Raw genomic sequence first — 23,890 nt, forward strand, 5'->3', positions numbered from 1 at the left:
CTGGCAATACCGTCTGTGGAGGTGAAACTAAAAGGCTAAACTGGCAACGTTATCCGAAGCATCTAAACGGAAGTTACATTCCGGATACAAATGTTTTCGAAAAAAAAAACTTTTTTTGCAGTTGCGAGCGAAGCAGATGTGAGAGTTAGATTAATGTACAGTGTACAGTAAAGATCATTCCCTTAACCCAGAGAAGTGCAAAATAACATATCCTGATTTTGATAAGTTAAAGGAAAACTAGCATATGTTTACCTCCATTATTGGTGATCTTGTTGATCTTCTCTTGTAGCTTTTTCATTTCCTTGTTTCCTTTCGTCACTGGGATATTTTCCCCTTTTGGAGCCCTTGGGCTTATAGCATCAGGCATTTCCAACTAGGGTTGTAGCTTAGCTAGATATAATAATAATAATAATAATAATAATAATAATAATAATGGTCGCGAACGAAGTGAGTGACCTTATATGAAATGATAAAATTTTTACGAACGAAACTCACCCAACCCATAGTCCAGTCATTCCCTTTTATTATTATCACGGGGGAGAGAGAGAGAGAGAGAGAGAGAGAGAGAGAGAGAGAGAGAGAGAGAGAGAGAGAGAGAGAGCTGATATTTTCGGCCGTGGGGTCAATAACTCCTATACCAATCAATATATTCAAATACAATTTTCATGGATTGTTTAGAAATATATAGGCTTTGTTTCTGCCAATTTTCATGTTCATATCTGCTATGGGCATGGCCTGGCTGTACTTTTGTTCGTAAGTGACGATTTTTAGCTAAAAAATCAGTGAGGAGCCGCAAACTACTCCTAGAGTTTTACAGATATCCAAATAATTTTCACAGGGTTTTATGGCTGTTATGTGAACTACATTCATATAAATTTCCATATTGATACTTGCCATAGAAAAACATTATCAACAAAGTGAGCACAAATTTAGTAAATTACATCAAATTATATTTGCGAAAAGTAACTCAGATCCGACCTATTCAGTAGAGTACATCATTTGCAAGTAGAAGGTTCAAGTTATTATTATTATTATTATTAATATTATTATTATTATTATTATTATTATTATTATTATTTAACTAAGCTACAGCCCTAGTTGGAAAAGCAGGATGTTATAAACCAAAGGGCTCCAACAGGGAAAAATAACCCATTGAAGAAAACATAGGGAAATAATAAACTACGAGAGAAGTAATGCACAATCAAAATAAAAAAATAAAAAATTTACGAACAGTACCAACATTTAAATATTAAATAAACTAGAAAAACTTCAAAAAAAAAAAAAAAAAAAAAAAAAGAGGAAGAGAAATGAGGTAGATTAGCAAGCAAGAATTCAACACAGTGGAAGGCCATGGTACAGAGGCTATGGCACAACCCATGGTACAGAGGCTATGGCACAACCCAACACTAGAGAAACACTTTGGTTTGCAATGTTTAATCATCACTTCTACCTCGTAGATCTTGTTTTGATATTACAGGTATTATTTTTCCTTACGAAAAATTGATCTATAAGAAAAAATGATGTACAGACGTTTTAAGCAAAAAATATAATGGATGACCAAAATTACCAGTTATTGATAATTCTACAATACGGTTGACTCCACCAGCCTGTTTACCATCAAATTTCGATTTGTATTATTATTAACCAAGATGGTCTCTCTCTCTCTCTCTCTCTCTCTCTCTCTCTCTCTCTCTCTCTCTCTCTCTCTCTCTCTCTCTCTCTCTCTCTCTCTCTCTGTATATATATAAATATATATATATATATATATATATATATATATATATATATATATGTATATATATATATATATGTATGAATATATATGTATGTACTGTATATACATGCATATATATTCATACATATATATATATATATATATATATATATATATATATATATATATATATATGTATATATAAGCATTAGAACATAAGCTAGTTAGGGTACAGCTCAAAAGAGCTATGGAAGGAATAATGATAAGCATAACGCTACGAGCAACATGGATACGAGAGCAAAATAAAGAAAAATATTTTCTAACAACATTTAAAAATAAAAATGGTCATGGGCAGCACATATAATGACAGACAATAGATGGACATTAAGAATAACGGAATGGGTCCCTAAAGATTGCAAGAGATACAGGGGCAGGAAGAGGAGACGATGAATTAACGAGCTAAGATAATTACTTTATGGCTGTAGACTGGCATAGAAAGACCATAAAGCGACAAGAGTGGATGGACATGTCCGAGGCCTTAGTCCTGCAATAGACTATCAACGGCTGATATATATATATATATATATATATATATATATATATAAATATATATATATATATATATATATATATATATATATATATATATATATATATGTATATATATAATGTGTGTGTATTCATATTTTTCCTTTCACTTACTCTTAATCCTTTCCCTCTCCGAAATTATTAGATTCCAACTCTCTCGACGGAGAATTAACGGCTTCATCTTCTACCTTTTCCGAAGATCAAATTTTGGATGTAATGATATTTCTAACACACAATTATCAGCAATGATTGACACCTCCCACTTTCGTTCTTCCTTCCGTGTTACCTATTTCTGTTATAGGCAAAGTTAATAGTTCAAAGGTGGAGTAAAAACAAAAGCCAAATATGTGTTTCTCTTGAGCTACGATTGATATAGGAAGAAGTAGGTTTTTTTTTATTATTTTTTTTATTGGATAGGCCCAACACTACCAATGGAATTTCCTACTACTAACAACGGTTCCAGATATTAATATCTGGATAAGGAATAAGAAAATTAAGACGAAGTGTCTGTCCAACAAATTAAGATGAGATTCTGGAGATGAAAGCCAGACGGGAAAAAATACTCCAAACAAGGTAGAATGAAAGAATTAAAACACTTCTTCAGGATTGATTGATCACCGGAAATCTTACAACTCTCATAGACCCAATTTTTTATCCAATTGAAGAAGACAGACTGAATGTGTTCTCAAAAGTAACTTTGTTATCAGCAATCACAATCATAATTTTAAAAGTCATACAGTCAAGAAAACATTATCGATGCTGAGATCCAGATGTTGAGGAGCCACTTACCCCACAGAAGTGGCTCTACCTCCTGCATTTTCGGAAGAGCCTATACCGGAAATAATGAATGTGCTAAAGTGTAATTATCTTCGATGATTGACACCTCCCACTTTTTTTTTCTCCTCTCTAATTCTTTTTATTATCAGTGATGGTAATTCTGTAGTTCAAAAGTGGAGTAAAAACAAAACCAGGACTTGTGTTCTTCTTGGCTTAAAAAATTATGAGAGTTTTCAACCACATTAATTGTGAAGTAGGAATATAGGCTGGGGATTTCTTGGTATATTTTCATGGGATAGGCCTAAAACTACCAAAGGAATGTCCTACTACGCTTTCTGTAGCAGCGACCAATGAATCCACTCAATAAGTGCCACGAAGTTTATTGTTATTCAAACGAAACGAACTGATTTTGAGAAGTATTTCTCTTCAATCTTTTTCGCATCGTACTACATTCAAAAACTTTCATTGGCTACGAATCTAGTTGATCCATTTCTAGTTCCCCTGAGAGGATTCGAAAAGAGTACTTAGTAACTTGAAGGGCTGCCCCACTGAATATATATTAGGCCCACGACTTGTTCTCAGACACAACACAATAGGCAGACGAGGTTCAAACACACAGAAGCAACATTAAAACTCCACAAAATGTTTTCGATCAAATTTATCGTAAGTAATTATTGTAATCTTTCGTTGTTTAATCAAATATTTGTGAAGTTCGATTGTGGTATTCTGTTAAATTCGTTTGAAAACGGTCTAAGCATTAGTTCAATCGTTCATTTTAGTAATTAACAACTTTGGTTTCAATCTTACCCATCAAAGAACCGCAACATTGCATTGTTTTATCATGAAAATAGAGAAATATCTTTTGAAGTGAAAATTAGTACAATATATTTTGGTGTTTATTTTATAATTGTCCGATAAATCTTTCCATTATCTTAAGAATCAATATTTCAGAATCATTACACTGAAGATACGCCGACCATATTCAATGCTTATTTATACTGAAAATGAAATGCTACTCATTGATTATCCCGATTCGAAATGAACTTCCTATTGCATTGCATCAATCGGATCAGCTTTACCAACTACATTTAAAATCAAACGAGAATTTAAATGAAAATTTTTGATTGACTGAGAGATAACTTTAGCCTAATATGAAACGTCTCATCTCCTACAGGTGCTCGTTGTTGCCGTGATGGCTCTAGTATACGCTGCCACAGCTTATCCCAGCCGCGGATACGGTTCATTCGGTCATGGAAGCGGATACGGCCATTCATCTTACGGACATGGGCAGAGTTCTTTTGGACACGGCGGATATGGTGGATATGGTGGATACAGGTAAGTAGAAGCAATTACCCTATAGTCCAGCTGTTCCAGAAGTGGGCGGTATATTAGGCGGGGGGGGGGGGGTGTTTGAGGCAAAAACTGAGGTTGGAAACGACAGGGTGGCAAAAGAGCATTTAAGCAATAATTCCTTTATTATTTTTTCTTTATATTTACAAAACATTAATGAAAAATAATGTCATAAACACTAAGGCAAAGAAACCCATATTATGCAGTTTCTATATAATAGATTTTATATTTGAATTATAAACGAATATAAAATGGAACAAGGGGGGTTGCAAGGACTCCATCTGGAAGACAAGGGGGCACCAGACTATAAAAGAAATAAGAATCTCTGTTTTATAACCTCATATTGTTTTTTTCTTTTTTTAATCCATTTGTTGAATTTGACACGAAGTAAAAGATTACCTTTTTATGACCCATCCAATTTTTATTAGATTAATTTTTGTAATATTTCTATTTCATTTTCAGGCCCCAGTACCACCAGTACCAACCCTACCACAGTGGACATCACTAAGGATAGACCCTGGATAGACCATTTGGGATAAGGCACCACGACGGATAGACTCTGGATAGAGCATCTGGGATAGGGACACTTTTCTAAACATTAATTCATCTACTTCCTCTTTTCGTTTTGTGTTTTGAAAGAAAAAGAGGTGAACAAAAATGAAATAACAAGAACACTTTCGGTTGATTTTTCTTATATTTGTTATGTTGATAAAATATTGCTAAAATTTTGGTTTTGATTTGGTCCTGAGTTTGTTCATAAGTTGGAAATAGAAATAAGTGACGATTTTTCTTTAAGGATCTATTCTATTAGTTTTTATTCTTGTGAAAGGGGAAGTCTGAATTTATTTCAAAAAGTTAGAGAGAGAGAGAGAGGGAGAGAGAGAGAGAGAGAGAGAGAGAGAGAGAGAGAGAGAGAGAGAGAGAGAGAGTGTGTGTGTGTAAATTCTTAGAGTAAAGCTTTTAAAGTTATTCAAATGTAAACTGAGCCATATTGCCTACCCTTATATCCTGTATGATCCTCCTTACTGCAAAAGAAAAATTGAAAATTACACACCGAAGAAATAATTTGACTATAAATTATTGGGTACTGTATGGACATCGGTCATGGTGTAATGATAAAACAATATCCAACAGATTTCGTAGATTCGAGAACGAAGCCCTCAGAAGAATATTGTGAGTTAAATGGCAGGACAGAATTAGAAATGAAACTATAAGAGACATTACTCGAGTGCCATATGTGGATGAGATAATGTGAGGGGCACATGGAGATGGTTTGGTCATGCTCTTCGCACTCCCCTAGAGAGATTAGTTCACCAAACTTTCAACGGGGCTCCACAAGGCACTAGAGTTGGAAGACCCAGGCATACATGACAGAGAACTATGAAGCGTGAAGTGGGAGATGATGAATGGAGAAGTATTGAATTAAAAGCTAAAGATAGAGACGACTGGCGAAATCTACCCGAGGCCCTTTGCGTCAATAGGCGTAGGAGATGATGATGATAATGATGAATTATTGGTAATTCTTTAATTTTTTGAAAACAGGAATAAAATGTCATAAAAAAGTTAGGAGAGTAAATCCACAATAAGAAGATGGAAATGTTTGTAGAAATTACTTTCTAATGTGGATTTCAATTCTCTTGGCTCAAACGATCTTGGGCAAAGAAATCTCGAAAAAGGAGAGGTAAAATAATTCAGAAAAAATTGTTTTTTCTATAATAAGGAAAAGGAGGACTATTTTTTTCTGTTATACTCTTATTGTACACATAGCCCAAGATAAAAACATTATTAGTCATAGGACTATCTAATTCCTTCTTGAAAATACGTCTTCCAGGTGATTCATAACTTTCATTTTATATATTTTCCTCATCTAAATTCAGGACAAAAGCAGAGATTCTGAAACCATTCTGCCATTCTGAAGCATTTCACTTACTGACAATACCGTCTGTGAAAGTGAAACTAAAATGGGAAACTGGCAACGTTGGCCGAAGCATCTAAACGGATGTTACATGAATACCGATACGAATGTGTTCGAAAAGACCTTTGTGATACTGTGAGCGAAGCAAGTCTAAGCTAACTATAAAGTGTACAGTAAAGTTATTCGCCTATATAGAGATGAACAAAATAAAATCTCTTGATTTTGATAAGTTAACGGAAAACTAGCAGAAGTTAACGTTCATCATTGTTGATCTTCTCTTGCAGTTTATTTATTTCATTGTTTTCTTTCCTCATTAGGCTATTTTTCCTTGTTGGAGCCCTTGGGCATATAGCATCATGCTTTTCGAACTAGAGTTATAGCTTACCTAACAAAAATAATAATAATAATAATGATGATAATAATAATAATATTAATAGTAATGCCAATAATAATAATAATAATAATAATAATAATAATAATAATTATTATTATTATTATTGTTATTATTATTATTATTATTATTATTATTATTATTATTATTATTATAAAGATCGGGAATGAAGTGAGTGACCTTCTAAGAAATGCCAAAATTTTTTGCGAACGATTCTCACCCAACCAATAACCCAGTCATTCCCCTCCTTGGTCATTGCCAGGATTAAGAGAGTACACTATTAATCCTGGTCAGTCCCTTTTGTTATTATCTCTGAGGGGCCAATAACTCCTATACCAATCAATATATTCAAATTAGACTTTCAGGGATTATTTGGATATATATAAGCTTTGTTTCTGCCAATTTCCATGTTCATATATGCTATAGACATGCCCAGGCTGTGCTTTTGTTTTTAGTTAAAAAAAAAAATTAGTGAGGAGCAGCAAACTACTCCTAGAGTTTTACAGATACCCAAATGATTTTCACAGGGTTTGATGGGTGTTATGTGATCTGCATTCATAACAATTTTAGTATTGATACTTGCCATAGAAAATTCACAGTTGCCAATTTTCGATCGTCATACATTTCGGAGCCGGGTGGAGGTGGGGGAGCAGCTGATATTTTCGGGGGCGGGATCAATAACTCCTATATCAATTAATATATTAAAATGAAATTTTCAGGGATTATTTAAATATATATAAGCTTTGTTTCTGCCAATTTTCATGCTTATACCTGCTATAGGCATGCCCTGGCTGTCACGTTTGTTCGTAAGTGACGATTTTTAGCTAAAAAATCAGAGGAGCAGCAAACTACTTCTGTTTTTAGTGAATTATATCAAATTATGTTCGCGAAAAGTCACTCAGATCTGACCTATTCAGAAGGTTTAGTTATTATTATTATTATTATTATTATTATTATTTGTATTATTATTATGATTTTCATTTGGATTATTTCTTGTATTATTATCATTATTTGTATTATTATTATTATTATCATTATTATTATTATATTTTATTATTATTATTATCATTATTATTATTTGGATTATTTTTTGTATTATTATTATTATTATTATTATTATTATTATTTTTATTATCATTTTCATTATTATCATTATCATTATTATTATTGTTATTATTATTATTATTATTATTATTATTATTATTATTTATAGTTTTAATATTATCATTATTATTATTATTATTATTATTATTATTATCATTATTATCATTATTATTATTTGTATTATTTTTTTAATTCTATTTGTAATATTATTATTATTATTATTATTATTATTATTTGTATTATTTGTAATATTTTTTTTATTTCTATTATTGTTATTATTATTATTTGTATTATTATTACTATTATTATTATTATTATTATTATTATTATTATTATTTGTATTATTATTATTAGTAGTAGTAGTAGTAGTATTATTTGTATCATTATCATTATCATTATTATTATTATTATTATTATTATTATTTATATTTGTATTATCATTTGTATTATCATTATTATTTGTATTATTATTATTATTTGTATTATTATTATACTTATTATTTATTTTATTATTATTATCATTATTATCTGTATTATTATTATCATTATTATCTGTATCATTATTTGTACTATCATTATTATTTGTATTATTATTTTTGTTATTATTATCAATATTATTATTATTATTATTATTATTATTATTATTATTTTTATTATTATTATTATTTTATTTGTATTTTTATTATCATTATTTGTATTAGTATTTTTTCCATTTATTTTATTTATTTTTAAATTTTACAAACATGGCCCAATTTAAATTTTATCCATAAAACCTATATTCCTTAAAAACGTTATGTCTTGAAAACAGAGAAACTCTCAGAACCCATTACATAAATATCTTGATCTTTTGAAATTATTCAAATCCCAAAAAGATATGTTGTATAGTTAGAATTGTGTCACACTCTCTGCATCGGAGAACTTCTTCATGAAATGTGCATATTAAAAATCCATGTGTCTATTTTGTAGGTCCTATAGGATACATTGCTAAAATTACTTTTATCCTTACATGCTTTTTGTCTCCAATGGTGAAACAAGTGGTTTCATTTGTTCCATTTTTTTATCATCTGATTCATGATTCTACATAGTTTCCCATTTCTCTTATATGAAATGCTTCATGGTATTTTTACAATCTTTTGTAGGTAGTTTAATAACTTGTTTTGGTAAATCTATTGATGATTTAGAAAGTGTGTCCGCCTTTTCATTACCAACAACCTATCATGGGCAGGATTCCAAGATATTTTGATAATCACCCTTTGGGAAAAAATATATTAATCACCTCTTAAATTTTCAATACTACTTGGTACCAATTCTTGTAACCTTTTAGGGGTCCTGTGGCACTTTTTGATTCATCCTATATTCAATTGTTTTAATAATGTCATTTGCTAATCAAATCTTGGATAGTTCAAATGTAAATACTGATGCTTCACTAGGTACTGAAAGTCAGCTACACCACAACCATTATAAATATAAATATAAATATAAATATAAATATAAATATAAATATAAATATATTATATTATATTATATTATAATTATAGACAAATTTCATGCCAGTGACCTTATAACAGACTTAAAAACACTAGTGTCTAACACCCTTAAACTTTTCAAACAATCTGAGAAGGTACGCTTTGATATAATAACAGAGTCGGATCTCAAAATTCTGAAAAACTTGAATAAAGATTGAACATATAATAATATGTAAACCGGACAAAGGAAGCGGCGTAGTCATTATGAACAAACAAGACTATCTTACGAAAATGGAATATATTCTCAATGACCCTCTCACATTGGAAAAATTAACATATCAAGACCCGTTTAAAAATACCCTTTTGTTAGAAGACCGATTGAATAGATTTTTAAAGAAATTATTAAACCAGAAAAACATTATTGGAATAGAATACAAAACATTACATAGCAGCGTATCTAATCCAGGTATTATGTATGGCCTTCCAAAAATACATAAGGAAAATATACCACTAAGGCCAGAATTGTCATCTTTTAAAACTCACAATTATGAATTAGCAAAATTCATAATTCCTGGAATAAACAAATATGCTAAAAATGAATACTCCCTGGAAAACACCTATGAATTTTTTAATGACATTAAAGATACCCCAATAAATGAAGAAAACTATATTGTAAGTCTAGATATAACGTCCATATATACAAATGTACCGGTTCAGGAAACTATCAATATATTTACAAATCTCATATATGACAATAACGACAACTTCAGGGGTTTGAATGAAAATGATTTCAGAAAACTTTTAGATTTAACCGTCAATAACACCTACTTTGTATTTAATGGAAATCACTACAAACAAAAAGAGGGTTTACCAATGGGCTCACCTTTATTTGCCACTCTAGCAAATATTTTCTTTTTTATCATGAAGAAAAATGGTTAAATGGTTGTCCATCAGATTTTAAGCCAATTTACTACAAAAGATACGTAGATGATACATTTATAATATTAAAAAAGAAAGAAGAGGCGGAAAAGTTTTTGAATTACATGATTCACAACATCCAAAAATCAAATTTACGATAGAAAAATAACAGGATAATCAAATCCCCTTTTTAGATATTATAATAAAAAAAATCAAATAACGGTATAGACACCAATATTTACAGAAAACCTACTCACACGGGACTCGGGAGTTAACTTTTTGAGTAGATGCTATGCTAATTTCAAGTTAAACACATTTAGCACAATGTTTTACCGAGCGTTTAGACTAACGTCATCTTTTGAAAATTTTCATATAGAAATATGTTTCCTGGAGAAATTCTTTTCCAACAATGGTTTCCCATCCAAAATCTTCTATTACAAACTCAGAACTTTCCTCAACAGTATATTTCGTCCTAAATCAAAGAAATTTGCTCCAAAAAAAAACTTCAACTCTTCATCAAATTACCCTATTTTAATGATGAAACAAACAAATATATTAAAATCAAAATACATGAAATCCCGAGTAAATACCTACCACAAATTAAACCGAATATAATATTCTATAATTACTCCAAAATAAAAAGTTTTGTTAATCATAAAGAAAAGCTGCAAAATACCTTTGAATCAATGGTAGTTTACTTGTTTAACTGTCCAAATTGCCAATTAGCTTATATTGGCTCCACGAAAAAATGCATTTTTTCTCACTACCAAGATCAAAAGGGAATTAGCAGCCGAACTGGCAGAGCCTTGTCCAAACCTTTACAGTCCAGCATACGAGACCATTGCGATATGGATTGTAAGTGTTCGTTCTCTTTGGACAACTTTTCAATAATACACAGAGGTTCATATGAAAATAAAATAAGAATAGCAGAGTCGATTTTCATAAAATCCAAAAAGCCACAACTTAATCAAGAAATTTCTAGTTTTCCTTTGAAGATTGCCTAATTATGCCTTTTCCCATTTTAACTTTGATTTTATGTGTTTATATTATTTATGTATAGCTTGCTCTTTATTGTTTTACTTTCTTTTATCATGGAACATGATTATGAACACAGAGACGTTTGAAACATCGTTATTTGTTGGTTATGGGAATAAATTTAAGAATGTTTGGTGTTGTCATAATTCTCCAGTTCCTTATTAAACTGAGGTTCCCTTCCACCCGCTCAGTATCGGATATAATAATAAATAATAATAATAATAATAATAATAATAATAATAATAATAATAATAATCATAATAATAATAATGATACAAAAGAATAATAATATTAATACAAAAACTAATAATAATAATAATAATAATAATAATAATAATAATAATAACAATAATAATAATATCAAAAATATTAATACAAAAATTTATAATAATTCAAGTAATAATAATAATAATAATAATAATAATAATAATAATAATAATAATAATAATAATAATAGACTTTATAGACTTTATTTATTCTTACATATAAACTACATATAAGAAGCCAATAAAGGAACTAAGTCCTGCTATGGCAAACATATTGACAGAGCAAATACTTTAAAATACAATAAATAATACATTAACAATAAAATTATTTTAAAATTCAATAAATAACATATTATGTACAATAAGATAGTAAACTCTGTTTAGAGTAAATTAAAAATAAACCTTACTTCAAAAATAGTTTTTCAATGAAAGATAAGGTTTACTTGAAGAATTAAAGAATCTGAAATATAAAACTTAAAGTAATAAAGAAACTGGAATATAAAACATCACTATCGTAAGTACAATCACCTAGTTAAAGTTTTTATACATGGCGATTACTGCAAACTCATTTACTAAAAATATAAGAAAATAGTATATAGAAATTATATCAAAGGAAACCTAATACTGAGAAACTACCATATGTTTATATTTCCTCTTCAAAGTTACAACAGCCTGAGGCTTTACAAGATCATGAGGTAGTTCGTTTAACAGTCTGCACGTCTGAAACAAAGCAGACTGCTTCTCCACCTCCACCCTAACTGCCGGGAGATTGATCCTCACTCCCCGAGTACCGTACGAGTGTGAAGGCAACAGTGGGGCATAATACTCGCTGAAAATGTCGGACTTTTTATAAAAAACATCGTGAATAAACTTCAAAAGGAAATATTTGTATACATCATCAAATTTCATTAAATTTAACCTTTTGTACATGTCACTAGTTCTCATCAAAGGTACATTATTCTCGTCGTGCTTAACCTTTAGAATGTTCCTTAGTATTTTATTGAGAGAGGTTTTAATGTTATGGAGGTTTATCTCAGGAACACCACCCCAAATGATAACATTTTGTATTAGTATAGGGTACACCAAGGAGTAATATATGGTCATAAGAGCAGATTGAGGCACAAGTGAGGAAAGTGGATAAAAAACACCTTGAATTTTTCTTAATTTCCTAAAAACTTCAGCTGATTGCAGAGTAAAACTTAACTTATTATCAATAACGATGCCCAAGTACCTGACACTGGAGACCCATTCAAGCTTAGTTCCGTTAAAATACATGTCTGGCAAGCTTTCAACATGCCTTGGTGTGAACAACATTAATTTAGTTTTTTCTACGTTAGGAACCAGTCTATTATTCTGGAGCCAATTTGTGAGTTCAGCAATCAATATATTTAATTTTCTAATGCACAATTCAAGTGATTTTTCTCTGATATAAAAACTGCATCATCTGCAAATAGAACCTTCTTTGCAATCCTTATATCTATTATGTCGTTAATAAAAACATTGAATAGAAGGGGTCCTAAAACCAAACCCTGTGGTACCCCAAAATTTATAGGTCCAGTATCAGACACATGGCCATCAATACAAACATACTGCCTTCGGTTACTCAAGTATGACAAGAGGAAGGAGTTAACAACACCTCTCAATCCTCTTATTGATAACTTATGGAGAAGGATATTCCTATCCACAGTATCGAAAGCCTTCTTTAGATCCAAAAAAAAGTGCTATCGTATACGACTTCTGGTTAAACGAGGGTAAAATATCACTTACAACCTTAAAAATGGCACTAGTAGTGCTCCATGCTTTTCTAAAACCGAACTGAAGGTTCAAAAGTACATTAAAACGATCAATGAATTTGACCATCCTCGAATGAGTTAGGAGTTCAAAAATTTTATTTATAGTAGTTAGAGTTGTAATGGGTCTATAATTACTCATTTGGGTTACATCACCTGACTTAAACACTGGGATAACCCGACCAACCTTAAGGAGATCAGGGTACAAGCCTTGAGCAATGCTCAGATTATACAAGTGCGCAGTGATAGGTCCAACAGTATCACGAACTAATAGGAGTAAACTGGGCTTAATATCATTTAGACTGTTTCCCTTATCCGGCATTGATTGCAATATTGAACAGACCTCGCCCTCATCTGTTGGAGCCAAGAAGAATGTGTGGTCAATTCGACAAATGTTATCAAAATATGTAAGATTTATATCATGAGGAAGATTCCCAGTAAGACATGAAACAATATTCATGAAAAAATGATTAAAAGAATCTGCTATTTGTGGTCCCTCAATAACTGTCCCATCCTCTGTCATCACCGCCCGTACAGATTCCTTTACACCACGTCCAAGCAGGGTATTGATGTTGGACCAGGTCTTCCTGATATCCCCCCCACAAGTCCCAAACTTACTCATACAATACCTCATCTTGATTTTATTTGTAACCCAAGTCAGTAAATTTTGTACACATTAAACTGTCGTTTATGAACCAACCCACGCTTCATGAGACCAAATAATAATAATAATAATAATAATAATAATAATATTAATAATAATAATAATAATAATAATAATAATAATAATATTAATGATAATAATAAAAATAATAATAATAATAATAATAATAATAATAATAATAATAATGATAATAGTATCGATAATAATACAAATAATAACATCGATAATAATACAAATAATAGTAATAATAATAATAATAATAATAATACAAATAATACAAATAATAATGATAATAATAATAATACAAATAATAACAATAATAATAAAAATAATAATACATATAATAATGATAATAATTCAAATAATAATAATAACAATACAAATAATACAAATAATACAAATAATAATAATAATAACAATAATAATAATAATAATACAAATAATAATATTAATAATATAACAAATAATAATTTTAATAATACAAATAATAATAATAGTATGAATACACATAATAATACAATTAATAATAAAAATAATAATAATAATAATAATAATAATAATAATAATAATTTTACAAATAATAATACAAATAATAATAATGTTAGTAATACCATGAATAATAATAATAATAATAATAATAATAATAATAATAATAATAATAATGAAAATAATAATAATAATAATAATAATAATAATAGTAATATTGAAAATATTACAAATAATAAGAATAATAATATAAATGAAAATAATAATAATAAAAACACAAATAATAATAAAAATACAAATAATAATATCAATAATAATACAAATAATAATATTAATAATAATAATAATAATAACAATAATAATAATAATAATTATTATTATTATTATTATTATTATTATAATAATGATAATAATAATAATAATACAAATAATAATAATGATAATAATACTAATAATAATAATAATTATAAAAATAATGATAATACAAATAATATTAATAATAACAATACAAATAACAATAATAACGCAAATAATACACATAATAAGAGAAATAATAAAAATAATAATAATAATAAAAATAATATCAGTAATAATAATAATAATAATAATAATAATAATAATAATAGAAATAATTATAATAATGATAATAATAATAATAATGATAATAATAATAATAATAATAACAATAATAATAATAATAATAATCATACAAATAGAAATAATAATAACAATAATAATACAAATAATAATAATAATGATAATGATAATAATAATAATAATAATAATAATAGTAATAATGATAATAATAATAACAACAATAATAATAATAATAATAATAATAATAATAATAATAATCATTGGTACTATTAATAATATTAATATTATTAATATTATTATTATTATTGATATTAATATTATTAATATTATTATTAATGTTAATAATATTAATAATATTAATACTGATATTATTATTATTATTATTATTATTATTATTATTATTACTTTATTTGTATTATTATTATCATTCTTTGTATTATTATTATCATTATTTGTAATTTTATTATCATTATTATTATTATTATTATTATTATTATTATTATTATTATTATTATTATTTGTTTTTGTATTATTATTATTATCATTATTATTATTATTATTATTATTATTAATATTATTATTATTATTATTATTATTATTATTATTATTTTATTTGTATTATCATTATCATTATTTGTATTATTATTTTTTCCATTTATTATATTTATTTTTTTATTTTTACAAACTTGGCCCAATTAGATTTGGAAAAAAAAATTATTTTGTATATCAGATCTAATTATTAAAAAAAAAATAAACATATAGTAAATATAAAATATAGAAAAATAATCATCAAAATCATCAGATAAAAATCTGTTATCAATAAAAATTTTGACCCCTTAAAGTCCACCTTAGGTTTTATGGGAAACTTTTAGTATGTTGTAGTAATAATAAATACAAGACCTTGTTACTCCTATGTACTTTTATCAAATTTTCCAAATTAGCGAAATAATTGCATGCAATGAATTATCCCATTTGGCGGCCTTGGGCGAGTTTAGGCAAACCACGCTCATCCCATATGGGATCTATTGGACCTTAACGGCACAGATTTTGAAGTTTCTACTAATATTGATTCGCCCACTAATCATATGATTATCATTGATTAAACAGTTTTTTATAGTTCCAATGTATAACAGAAACACGCATATGGCTTAACAATTTAATTAAATAAGAAATAGTTACAAATACAAGAAAATACAATATACAATAAATACAAAAATACTATAAAAATACAAAAATACTATGAAAATGCACAAAATATATTAAACCTTACTCATAATTGAAAAAATAGAAACATTATAAAACTTACTCTAAAATCTAGTGAAAAAGAGCAAAAAAAAAATTACTTAGAAATCTTATGGAACAAAGCAAAACAATTTCGACTTTCAGTGAGGCAAAGGGCCACCTTGCACTCCTCACACATCCAACGAGACCTGTGTATGTGGCCTGCAGTAGAACAGAACTTGCAGGTCTGCCTCATGGTGACATGCTTTGCCATGTGTAGGGCAGTGGCATCCTGGCGTAACTCTACACTTGGCAAAACTGCCTGTAGGCACTTTTTGGGCAAAGCAACATCCCTGGTGCCAAGAGAATTCCTAGTAATCTTGAAGTTTGATGTCTTGAAACTTCTCAGCCAATTTGAGATATCCAGTCGGAAGTCCTTGAGGGGCTTTGGGTTCTCCAGCATAGCCAAGCAATCCCTCTTGTACAAAATCCAAGCGTAGCAGATGATCAGGTCCAGGAGGTAAGCAAAGAGCCTCATGTAGTACCTCTTGCTTTGAAGGGGGTCTTGTGGAGGTGTGTCAACATGTCACTTTTGTCGATGCCACCCATGCGGTTGTTGTACATCTGGATGGCAGATGGAAAAGGAATGGGAACCTTCTTCTTCTGTGCTCTGTCGTACCGCTCCACTGTTCCCATGGGCTCGACACTGACATCAGTGGACAAGATTGTCACGACGCTGTTGTCCTTCCATCTTGCAACGAGGATGCCATCAGAAGAGACGTAGTCCAGTGTGCCCCTTTTGCGTCGTCTTCTTGCTCATCTCCTTCACAGACTTCAGGGGAGGATGTCCAACTCGGTTTTCCCTGGCAGTTCCCACATACCGGCATCCATACTCCGATCTCAGGTACTTGGCCAACCCTATACTGGTGAAGTAGTTGTCTGCATACACTGCTGCGTGACTTGGGTCCTTGATGGTCTTGACAAGGGAGAAAACAAATTTGGAAGTCACAGATATGGCTTTCTCCTCTTCAGACAGCTGAGTAGGGTGGCTTACAAAGGTTGTCTCCCCTTGGGACATAAGAATTTCATGCACAAATACCCATTGTTTACAAAAATTTTAAGAGCAACATCATGAAAACAAAATTATAGAGCAACCATTGTAACAACGAGACTTTAAAAAAAAAAAATTAAACAAATCTCTCTCTCTCTCTCTCTCTCTCTCTCTCTAAGGATGTCTCATACTAACCTCTAGCGTTGGGAGGGTCAAAGGCATCCTCCTGAGTAAGGCCTTCGTCAGGAACGTACGTAGGGTTGTCGTCATCACTGTCGACATCCAAAGGGCTCACGTCGACATCACTTCCTTCAGTGTCGTTAGGGGCAACCCATGGTGAACGATCCTGAGTCTCCAATGCAACGTTGCGATGCCCATAAAACATATGGCCAGGAAACTGCAATAAAAAAATAAAAAATCTAAAATCATGTAATGAAAAAAAAATGCAACTTTGCCTAACAAAAACTTATCATTTAATCACTTGTAAGGTAATAATTTGTAAGCACATGAGCCTAAAATCTCTAAATCATCACTATTATTTCTACAAATATGGTTAAAACTATTCACAAATGTCTAAGACAATCAATAAAAAAAATTGCAAAACTGACGTGCGTCGTAACCTAGTGCGCGGTAGAACCGTTAAGGTCCAATAGATCCCATATGGGATGAGCGTGGTCCGCCTAAACTCGACCGAAATAGCACAAATGGGATCTATACTTTTTCCGATAGTCACTACGACACGTCAGTAACACTACAGCCCTTGAAACCCACATCAAAAGGTAAGCATATCACTTGGCTTCACTATCCTACAGTCACTGTGTACTTACCATGATTACGGAGATTGGGGGGGGTGGGATACGTGGACGTTACTGCGACGCATCTTGTCACTTTTCCGACTTGAGCACAACTGAGGTGTCTTTGGAAGGAGCTACAGTCTTGGCGAGAAGGACAGGCGGCTTCTGATTGGCTGATTCGAAGAGCAGAGGAGTGTAGCTATGAGTTGCCAAAGCGTCAATTTCTGACAAGCTTAAACTTGTTCACCATGACTACCCAAAAGTAGCTGTTTTAAAGATCCCATTTGGGCTCTCTATTCGTTTAAAGGGTTAATTTTATCCCTAAAAGCTATATTCTGTGTAATGGCAACACAGAATTCAAAATTCTTCCAAAAAGATATCCATGATTTATACCAATACATAAGAATGGCCATTGATAGTAAGGCAGTTATCTTCTGAAAGTATTACAGAAATTGTACTTGCAAAGGCTAATGACATTTTGCTCCAATTCTATAAAAAAAAAAGAAAAAAAAAGTTTATTTTTATGGGAAGCTTATAATATCAGCAGGATAGGCAGGGCGATGTTACAGAATGTACTTGGTGTAATTTAAAATCGAAAACAAAACTACTTTTGGAATGATGTTCACAATTCAATGGATGGAATAGGTCTCTAGACCTATAAATTCGAGGCTCTCTCATACACACGTTTAATGAAATTACTTGGCAATTGCAAGCGGAATTCAAAATTATGATTTGGGGCCTGCGATCGAACTGAGAAATAATATTAGAGAAGTAGCAGTACAAGCAGCAATAGCACTACTAGTAGTAGCAGTAAAGTGGATGAATGGAAGGAATGAAAGGGTCTTTAGAACAACATATCTATCAGGTATAAATTCATTGTTGCTTGACTTAAAAAACTTAACAAAATCCTTTCTGTGAGGAATGATTCAATATGACGAATACGAAAATGATAACAAAGGTAGGTCTACATTTTAGCATACAGTGCAGGGGTGTAATGCGATAGGAAATAAGTCATGGTGAACTCCAACCCATCGTTTGTATGAAAAACAAAAGTTGAGAAACACTATCATATCAATGCGAAATCCCTGTCATTGGTAGTTTACCCAGACACTGACTTATGTCAAATTCCTTCCGTTCATTTCTGAGCATCTCTCATGAACACTACACAGCAGATATGCAAAAAAAAAAAAAAAAAAAAATCTATCTCATCTAGACGAATATACTGTAGATGTTTTCGTCAAAATATAAGTCATGCGTGACTGCTTCGATCTATGGAGGACTGTTGTAGTAGATTCTATGAGAGGACGGGAACACATTTTGCGACAGTCTTTGCATAGGCCTACACGGGTCAGCTACCATCATGAAAATAAATAAAAGTGAAAAGATGAATGACAAACTTGTTAGAAATGAGCCAAAAGAGAGGATTAGAAAGATACGTAAAGGGAGATGATATTACTTAAGTTCAGATGACATTAGAAATGAAAAGCAGAAGGGAAATATTAATTAGGGGAAATATTAGAACATTGGCGCATTTTGCATCTGATCTGTTCCATGTGAGAATATAGAGTTGCAAATGTCAGTACCTCTGACATGGGTCCTTGTTAGGTTCTGTCAATTAGTAATGTTTACTGAATTTCCAGTAGGTGGTGCGTGTGGATAGGCCTAGACATATCACAAGGATCATAACAAGTCTCTTATCTATTCCTTAATGTTTTCACCTTCGTTGAAATACCTTAATTATCTCTCCCCTTATATAAAGCTTACGGAGCTTCAGCGTTACGATTATAAAGATGATCTTAGTCTAAAATCTCATGTTATTGTTCGAAATATGAAGCATTGAAGTACACACGAAGCGTCAATTCTCTTGTCTAAAAATCCCATCTTTGGCGAGGAACTGCCAGTTTTTTGTAGGTTCCTCTTTTAATTTATTCTCACAGTTTCTTGTATCCTATTATATTTTGTGGTGTGCTCTCCGTTATTGGTTAGCAAATTTTAATAACTACTTCGGCCTTTTTCAATCTTGTTTTGATATCAAATACTAGAGGAGCTTTTTAAGCAAATGAATCTACAAAATTGATAAGAGAAAGACTAATGGAATGTGATTCAAAGATGCAGTTATTGCTAATTCTGTATAGCGGTTATCATAATATAATTGACTTTATAAGGACGAATTACAACCATTGCTTGGGTTTGTATAACTTTTAACCAAAGGTAGACTCTCTCTCTCTCTCTCTCTCTCTCTCTCTCTCTCTCTCTCTCTCTCTCTCATACACACAGACACACACATATATATACGGTTTATACATATCATACCTGTATATGATATATATATATATATATATATATATATATATATATATATATATATATACTGTATGTGATACGCATACATATATACATTATCTACACATATATAAATATGTATTATTATATACGAATATACATATACGACATCTTCCTTTTACTTACTACAAATCCTTTTCCGCCTTGATATCATGATTGAATTCTATAGTGGCGCTATTTAAAGCCCATACTGCAAATAATGAACGTGCTTGATTGTAATTATCTTCAATGATTGACACCTCTCATTTCATTTCTCCTATCCTATTATTGTTAATAGCTCAAAAGTGGAATAAAGACACCTATTTTTGTTAATAGTTCAAAAGTGGAATAAAAAAAGAATATTTAGTTCAAAAGTGGGATAAAAATAAATATTTTTGTTAATAGTTCAAACGGGGAGTAAAAACACCTATTTTTTTTAATAGTTCAAAAGGGGAATAAAAACCCCTATTTTTGTTAATAGTTCAAAAGTGGAATAAAAAAAAAATATTTAGTTCAAAAGTGGGATAAAAATAAATATTTTTGTTAATAGTTCAAACGGGGAGTAAAAAAATATTTTTGTTAATAGTTCAAAAGTGGAATAAAAACCCCTATTTTTGTTAATAGCTCAAAAGTGGAATAAAGACACCTATTTTTGTTAATAGTTCAAACGGGGAGTAAAAAAATATTTTTTTTAATAGTTCAAAAGGGGAATAAAAAAAAATATTTAGTTCAAAGGTGGGATAAAAATAAATATTTTTGTTAATAGTTCAAAAGTGAAGTAAAAAAGAATGTTTAGTTCAAAAGTGGGATAAAAATAGATATTTTTGTTAACAGTTTAAAAGTGGAGTAATATTAATATCTAGTTCATAAGTGGGATAAAAATAAATATTTTTGTTAATAGTTCGAAAGTGGAGTAAAAATCCTTATTTTTGTTAATAGTTCAAAAGTGGAGTAAAAACACCTATTTGTGTTAATAGTTCGAAAGTGAAGTAAAATCACCTATTTTTTGTTAATAGTTCAAAAAAGGAGTAAAAACACCTATCTTTGTTAATAGTTCCAAAGTAGAGTAAGAAAAAAAAGTGTCCCTATTGGTTTAATATATCATGAGAACGTTTTTGGCTACATTTGAAGTAGGAATACAGGCTGGGGATTTCTCGGTACATTTTTTTTTATTGGATAGGCCTAAAACTACCAAAGGAATGTCCTACTACGCTTTCTGTAGCAGCGAGAGGTGAATCCCCTCAACAGGTGCCACTAAGTTTATAGTCTTTCAAGTAAAACGAACTGATTTTGGGAAGTATTTCTCTTCAATCTTTTTCACTTCGTGCTACATTCAAAAACTTTCATTGGCTACGAATCTAGTTGATCCATTTCTAGTTCCTCTGAGAGGATTCGAAAAGAGTACTTAGTAACTGGAAGGGCTGCCCCGATGAATATATATTAGACCCTTCCCAGCCACACAACACCAGTTACACCACAGGCAGACGAGGCTCAAGTACACGGAAGCAACATTAAAACTCCACAAAATGTTTTCGATCAAATTTATCGTAAGTAATTATTGTAATCTTTCGTTGTTTAATCAAATATTTTTGAAGTTCGATTGTGGTATTCTGTTAAATTCGTTTGAAAACGGTCTAAGCATTAGTTCAATCGTTCATTTTAGTAATTACCAACTTTGATTTAAATCTTACCCATCAAAGAACCGCAACATTGCATTGTTTTATCATGAAAATAGAGAAATATCTTTTGAAGTGAAAATTAGTATAATTCATTTTGGTGTTTATTTCATAATTTTCCGATAAATCTTTCCATTAACTTAAGAATCAATATTTCAGAATCATTACACTGAAGATACGCCGACCATATTCAATGCTTATTTATACTCAGAATTAAATGCTACTCATTGATTATCCCGATTCGAAATGAACTTCCTATTGCATTGCATCAATCGGATCAGCTTTACCAACTACATTTAAAATCAAACGAGAATTTAAATGAAAATTTTTGATTGACTGAGAGATAACTTTAGCCTAATATGAAACGTCTTATCTCCTACAGGTGCTCGTTGTTGCCGTGATGGCTCTAGTATACGCTGCCACAGCTTATCCCAGCCGCGGATACGGTTCATTCGGTCATGGAAGCGGATACGGCCATTCATCTTACGGACATGGGCACAGCTCTTTTGGACACGGTGGATATGGTGGATATGGTGGATACAGGTGAATAGAAGCAATTACCCTATAGTCCAGCGGTTCTAGAAGTGGGCGGTATATTAGGCGGGGGGGGGGAGGTTTGAGGCAAAAACTGAGGTTGGAAACGACAGGGTGGCAAAAGAGCATTTAAGCAATAATTCCCTTACTATTTTTCCTTTATTTCTATAAAATATTAATGAAAAAATTTCATAAACACTAAGGCAAAGAAACCTATATTATGCAGTTTATATATAATAGATTTTATATTAGAATTATGAACGAATATGAAATGGAACAAGGCGGGTTGCAAGGACTCCATCTGGAAGACAAGGGGGCACCAGACTATAAAAACAATTATACCCTCACATTGATTTTAATTTTCAATCCATTTGTTGAATTTGACATGAATTAATGAGTTACCTTTTTTTATGACCCATCCAATTTTTATTAGATTAATCTTTTTAATATTATTTCTATTTCATTTTCAGGCCACAGTACAACCAGTACCAACCCTACCACAGTGGACATCACTAAGGATAGACCCTGGATAGACCATTTGGGATAGGGACACTTTTCTAAACATTAATTCATCTACTTCCTCTTTTCGTTTTGTGTTTTGAAGGAAAAAGAGGTGGAAAAAAAATGAAATAACAAGAACACTTTCATTGATTTTACTTATATTTGTTATGTTAATAAAATATTGCTAAAATTTTGGTTTTGATTTGGTCCTGAGTTTGTACATAACTTGGAAATAGAAATAAGTGACGATTTTTCTCTAAGGATCTATTCTATTAGTTCTTATTCTTGTAAAAGGGGAAGTCTGAATTTATTTCAAAAAGTTAGAGAGAGAGAGAGAGAGAGAGAGAGAGAGAGAGAGAGAGAGAGAGAGAGAGAGAGAGAGAGAGAGAGAGAGCAAATTCTTAGAGTAAAGCTTTTAAAGTTATTCACATGTAAACTGAGCCATATTGCTTACCCTTATATCCTGTATGATCCTCCTTACTGCAAAAGAAAAATTGAAAATTACACACCGAAGAAATAATTTGACTATAAATTATTGGGTACTGTATGGACATCGGTCATGGTGTAATGATAAAACAATATCCAACAGATTTCGTAGATTCGAGAACGAAGCCCTCAGAAGAATATTGTGAGTTAAATGGCAGGACAGAATTAGAAATGAAACTATAAGAGACATTACTCGAGTGCCATATGTGGATGAGATAATGTGAGGGGCACATGGAGATGGTTT

General features: G+C 30.6%; 1 protein-coding gene across 1 annotated transcript; it reads left to right on the top strand.

Annotated features, from left to right (window-relative positions):
- Positions 1–21,884: 21,884 nt before the first annotated feature.
- On the top strand, positions 21,885–23,262 carry LOC137657135 (keratin-associated protein 19-9b-like). The gene is made up of 3 exons (XM_068391491.1): positions 21,885–21,996; positions 22,508–22,668; positions 23,130–23,262. The coding sequence occupies exons 1-3, from the start codon at positions 21,976–21,978 to the stop codon at positions 23,173–23,175; spliced, it is 228 nt and encodes a 75-aa protein (XP_068247592.1). The 5' UTR covers positions 21,885–21,975; the 3' UTR covers positions 23,176–23,262.
- Positions 23,263–23,890: the final 628 nt, after the last annotated feature.

The sequence above is a fragment of the Palaemon carinicauda genome, chromosome 18 (assembly GCF_036898095.1).
Source record: "Palaemon carinicauda isolate YSFRI2023 chromosome 18, ASM3689809v2, whole genome shotgun sequence".
NCBI lineage: Eukaryota > Metazoa > Arthropoda > Malacostraca > Decapoda > Palaemonidae > Palaemon > Palaemon carinicauda.

Coding starts and splice junctions, on each gene's coding strand:
- LOC137657135 (XM_068391491.1), top strand. CDS start 21,976: ATGTTTTCGATCAAATTTATC. Junction 21,997..22,507: donor TGTTTTCGATCAAATTTATC/GTAAGTAATTAT, acceptor TATCTCCTACAG/GTGCTCGTTGTTGCCGTGAT. Junction 22,669..23,129: donor GGTGGATATGGTGGATACAG/GTGAATAGAAGC, acceptor TTTCATTTTCAG/GCCACAGTACAACCAGTACC.